We start from the raw sequence: 5,646 nt of genomic DNA, 5'->3' as shown, positions 1-5,646 counted from the left end.
AATAAAGCCTTAGAACAAAGTAATAGCCAAGGATAAAGGAATAATGAGAGGTCATAGCAGTATGGTACTTGAAGCTTGAAGGAGACTTTCTAAAGCCTAAGAGTCAGTAAGAAGTGAGTATGTGCATATCCACACAAAATCCCATGAACTACCAATAATATTCTGCTAGCATGAACATCCTCTTCCATTTCATTCTTTCTTCTTAATAATTCATTTCTTGCTTGGGGACAAGCAAGCTTTAAGTTTGGTGTTGTGATGACAAGTCATCTTAGCCTAGTTTCACTAGTCTTTTTCTTTTGTTTTCACTTAAATTATGCACTTTCTTGAGGCCTAAGCAAGCCAATTTGGGTAGATTTTCATGCTTCCTTTGATTGAATCAACCATAGATAAATTCATGCTTTTTCATGAGATTTGATGCCATAATGGTTACATATTAGGATAGAATGAACATCTCATGATTTTGAGCATAGCTTTGATGTGTTTGGTTGATTAATGATAGGTGAAGAAAGCTTGGAGAAAGGTTGAAGTAAGAAGGAATGGCTAGAATCAAAGAGAGGACAATGAAACAAGTGAAATTGAACCAGGAAGTATAAAGTTGGACTTGAAGTTAGCCCTCAAACTTTTGCACAAACTTTTGGTTGAAAAGTTAGCCTCAAAGTTAGACCCCTAACTTGGAGGCTAACGTGAGAATTGGAAAATCACCCCAGGGCTACTCAACGTTTGCGCCAACGTTAGCCCCCTAACTTGGAGGCTAATGTTGGCATGAAAAATTTGTCCAGGGCTACTCAACGTTTGCGCCAACGTTAGCCCCCTAACTTGGAGGCTAACGTTGGCATGAAAAATTTGTCCAGGGCTACTCAACGTTTGCGCCAACGTTAGCCCCCTAACTTTTGGGCTAATGTTGGCGCCATTGGTGCATTAGGAAGGGCCAACGTTGGAGCAAAAGTTAGACCCCTAACTTTTGCACCAACGTTGGCATCAGTAAATTTTGCTAGCTGATATGAAAAGTTAGCCTCAAAGTTAGACCCCTAACTTTGACTCAAACTTTTACTCCAACTTCTTCAAAAATCCAATCCGGTTCAATTGGTTCACTTTGGTTCCTCTCCAAGAGCAATCAACCAAGGCCTCTTTCAACCCAATTCCACCAAGAGCAAAGGCCCAACTCAAGGCTTGAAGATCATTTGAAGAAAGTGTATAAATAGGCTAGAATTCAAGTTATTCAGGGAGCTTCCCTTTTTAATTTTCATAGAGCTTTCCTTTTTGAGTCTTCATAGAGCTTCCCTTTTTAGTTTTCATAGAGCTTTCCTTTTTGAGTCTTCATAGAGCTTCCCTTTTTAGTTTTCATAGAGCTTTCTTTTCGGTTAGCATTGGGTGCTTACTTTTACATTCTAGCATTGTTGTTTTAATTCAAGAGAATTTGGGAGGAGAATTGATCTCTCTTCTTCCTTGTTCTTGCCAAGCACTTTTTACTTTCCTTGCTTCGGATCTTAGGGAGAGAATTGAAGAAATTCTGTTTCAATCTCACCTTGGATCTTGTTTATTTTCACTACAATTGAATTTCCATTTCTGTTACTTGCTTCTTCATCTAATTTCCTTGCAATTTACAATTTCCTTGCAATTGTTCTTGTTGGATCTAGGAAGGCATTGAGATCTAGACTTGGTTTTCTAGTCTCTTGGGTCCTGAGATCCAGATTTCCCATTTACCACTCCCTGTTTAATGTTTCCATGCTCATTTACTTTGCTGTTTAAGATCCGGTTCAATCCAAGCCATTTTCTAATTCTCTGCTTGTTGCAATTTTACTTTTCCTTGTTTAATTTCTGCAAATCCAACTCCCAATTCCCTTTACAATTCACGCCATTTACATTTCTTGCATTTTAAGATTTTGCAATTTACATTTCTTGCGTTCTAAGTTTCTGCCATTTAATTTCTTGTTCTTTAAGATTCAGCACTTTTCTCTTTATTTTCATGCCAATTACCCATTCCCTTTACTTTCTATGCAATTTAAATTCTGCAGATCACAAATCACTCAACCAAATTTTGATTCGCTTGACTAAATCAACCACTAAACTAAAATTGCTCAATCCTTCAATCCCTGTGGGATCGACCTCACTCCCGTGAGTTATTATTACTTGATGCGACCCGGTGCACTTGCCGGTGAGTTTTGTGTCGGATCGTTTTCTGCACGTCAATCAACAGCAAACTTCTGACCCCGACTACTCCCAATCTCCCGAGAGTCGGGAGAGAACCTCCCACTGGAGTAGTCGCTCCCGACGTACTCCCGTCTCGAGATCAGAATCGGGAAGTAGCCGGGAGGATTGGGAACACCCTAGGAGGCGAAATGACACAATCATCTACGCCCAAGGTAAACGGGCGTGCACCATGAGGCGAGATCGCCAAAGCGAAGAAGAGAGATCTAGGGGAACACGGCAACCCACGATCATGGGCACCACCCCATTCCATCGTTCCATCCTCGAAGTCCGGTTGCCATAGCACTTTGACAAACCAACGGACATGAGGTACGACAGAACCCAAGACCCACAGGAGCACCTCACGGCCTTTGAGGCCCAAATAAACTTGGAGGGAGTGGGAGACGAGGTAAGGTGCCGCGCCTTCCCGGTCACCCTAGCAGGCCCTGCGATACGGTGGTTCAACAGCCTCCCGCAGGGCTCCGTGGCTGGCTTCTCAGATATCAGTCGCACTTTCTTAGCACAATTCACCACCAGAATCACAAAAGCAAAACACCCGATCAATCTGCTCGGCGTCACCCAGAAAACCGGTGAAATGACCAAAAAGTACCTAGATCATTTCAACGAAGAATGCTTGGAGATCGAGGGGTTAACCGATTCGGTGGCCAGTCTCTGCCTGACGAATGGGCTCCTTAACGAGGACTTCAAAAAGCACCTCACCATAAAGCCAGTCTAGACAATGGAAGAGATCCAAAATGTAGCCCGCGAGTACATTAACAATGAGGAAGTCAGTCAAGTTGTGGCCGCCAACAAGCGGCAGCCCTCCAATCATAGAAGTTTACCAACAGATAGCTGAGAAAGGAATCTTGTCAAAGCCCCGTCCACTGAAGGACCGAACTGGGGGGAACAAGAGCCTCTATTGTGATTACCATAAGGGCTATGGACACAAAACACAGGACTGTTTCGACCTGAAGGATGCACTGGAGCAAGCAATCAGGGACGAAAAACTAGCTGAATTCTCCCACCTCATCAGGGAACCAAGGAGACGAAGTTGCGACCACGACGGGGAAGACAAGACCCAAACGGTGAAGCAACGGCAGGAACCAAGGGACGAAGACCACGGTCTTACCATAGTGAATGTAGTAACTGCGAGAAACACGGGTCCAAGGTCGAGATCAGCACACAAAAAAGACGCCAAAGTCCTGGTGGTCTCCTCCTCATCTTCATGAAGCTCCAAAAGGGGCCCCGTCCATTTCTTTCGGCCCGGAATACCAATGGTTCGAGGAGGTCCTGAAAAGCCCCCTCATGGTCATCACGGCTAGGGGTCAGAACGGGTCTTGTCAAACGGATCCTCATTGACACGGGGGCAGATTCGAACATTATGTTTCGCAACGTCTTCGATGCATTAGGACTACGGGACGCTGACCTGACGACTCACCAGCACAGTGTCGTAGGGCTGGGTGATCACTTCATCAAGCCAGACGGGATAATCTCCCTGCCGGTCTCTGTGGGACGAGAACAGGGGCAGAGATCGGTAATGGCTGAGTTCGTAGTTCTGTGAGACTCTACGGCCTACAACATTATCTTAGGTAGGAAGACCATCAACGATGTCGGGGCAGTGATCAGCACAAAGCTGCTAGTCATGAAGTTTGTCACAGACAACGGATCTGTGGGGTCCATAAGAGGAGAATTGGAGACGGCGGTTGCTTGCGACAATGCCAGCCTCTCCTTGGGGAAAAAATCCAAAGAAGCATCGGGGGTCTTCCTCGCCGACCTGGACGCTAGGGTCGATGACAAGCCCAGACCTGAGCCAGAGGGGGACCTGGATAAGTTTAGGGACGGGGACACGGAAGAAAAGTTCACGTTCATGAATAGAAACCTCCCGCATAAATTGAAAGAGCCTTTGGTAGAAATGATCAGGGCCAATGGCGATCTGTTTACCTGGACGCCAGCCGACATGCCGGGGATAGACCCCCATCTCATGTCACACCGCCTAGCTGTCAAGCTAGAAGCCCGACCAGTGGCTCAGAGGAGAAGGAAGATGTCACGTGAAAGAGCAGAGGAGGTGGCCAAGCAAACGGCCAGCCTCCTGGAAGCAGGTTTTATTCGAGAACTTGACTACTCGACCTGGTTGTCAAATGTAGTTCTTGTAAAAAAGCACAATGGGAGATGGAGGATGTGTGTAGATTACTCCGATCTTAACAAAGCATGCCCCAAGGACTGCTACCCCCTTCCCAACATGGACGCACTTGTTGATGCGGTGGCAGGGTACCGGTATCTGAGCTTTATGGACGCCTACTCTGGCTACAATCAGATACCGATGCACCGGCCCGACAAGGAAAAAACAGCATTGATAACACCGAAAGGAATTTATTGCTACAAGGTGATGCCATTTGGCTTGAAAAATGCAGGGGCCAAATACCAGAGATTGATGAACAAGATATTCAGCGATCTCATAGGCAAAACAGTGGAGGTCTATGCAGATGACATCCTCGTGAAGACCACCAGACCTGAAGATCTCCTGAGCGACTTGGGAAACGTGTTCGCGTCCCTCCGACAACACCGCATGAGGCTCAACACACTCAAGCGCGCCTTCGCCATGGAGGCCGAAAAGTTCCTAGGATTTATGATCACCCAAAGGGCGGTGCAAGCCAACCCCGAGAAGTGCCAAGCGATACTGCAAAAGAAGAGCACGGGCTGTGTGAAAGATGTTCAGAGACTGGCAGGAAGGCTCACCCCGCTGTCTCGTTTCCTCGGAGCGTCTGCGGCGAAAGCCCTACCCTTTTTCAATCTGATGAGAAAAGGGATAGCGTTCGAATGGACCCCTGCGTGCGAGGAGGCATTCAAACACTTCAAAGAGATCTTGGCAGCACCCCCCGTACTCGGGAAGCCCAAGGTCTGAGAACCACTTTACCTATACTTGGCCATAACGGAGGAGGCGCTTGCGGCAGTCTTGGTGCGGGAAGAAGGAAAGGCTCAACAGCCAATTTACTTCATGAGTAGAGCGCTACAAGGAGCAGAACTGCAGTACAGCAAACTGGAAAAACTGGCACTGGCACTCTTGACCTCTTTCCGCAGACTAAGGCAATACTTCCAAGGCCACCAGATCGTCGTGAGGACGGACCAGGAAATCCGTCAAGTACTCCAAAAACCCGATTTAGCGGGAAAAATGATGACTTGGGCCATTGAACTCTCCCAGTACGACCTGCGGTATGAGCCCCGGCATGCGATTAAGGCACAAGCGATGGCCAACTTTTTGGTAGAAGTAACGGGGGACCCCACCAAGGAAACTGGCATACGGTGGAAACTCCACGTAGACGGAGCCTCCAACCAAAAGTCCGGAGGAGCCAGGGTCATCTTGGAAAGTCTTGTCGGAGTCGTATACGAGCAATCGATTAAATTTGAGTTCCCGGTATCAAACAACCAAGCGATATACGAGGCCCTCTTAGGAGGCCTGGC

The 5,646-nt window shown here is 47.0% G+C and overlaps 1 protein-coding gene across 1 annotated transcript; it reads left to right on the top strand.

Moving 5' to 3' along the window:
• The first annotated feature begins 2,512 nt into the window (after nucleotides 1-2,512).
• Nucleotides 2,513-2,923, top strand: LOC130957051 (uncharacterized). Its single transcript, XM_057883953.1, has one exon. It carries the CDS (start codon nucleotides 2,513-2,515, stop codon nucleotides 2,921-2,923), a length of 411 nt encoding a protein of 136 aa, XP_057739936.1.
• Nucleotides 2,924-5,646: the final 2,723 nt, after the last annotated feature.

Source organism: Arachis stenosperma, chromosome 10 (genome assembly GCF_014773155.1).
Source record: "Arachis stenosperma cultivar V10309 chromosome 10, arast.V10309.gnm1.PFL2, whole genome shotgun sequence".
NCBI classification, from domain to species: Eukaryota; Viridiplantae; Streptophyta; class Magnoliopsida; order Fabales; family Fabaceae; genus Arachis; species Arachis stenosperma.
This window is presented reverse-complemented; position numbering and strand designations above follow the sequence as displayed.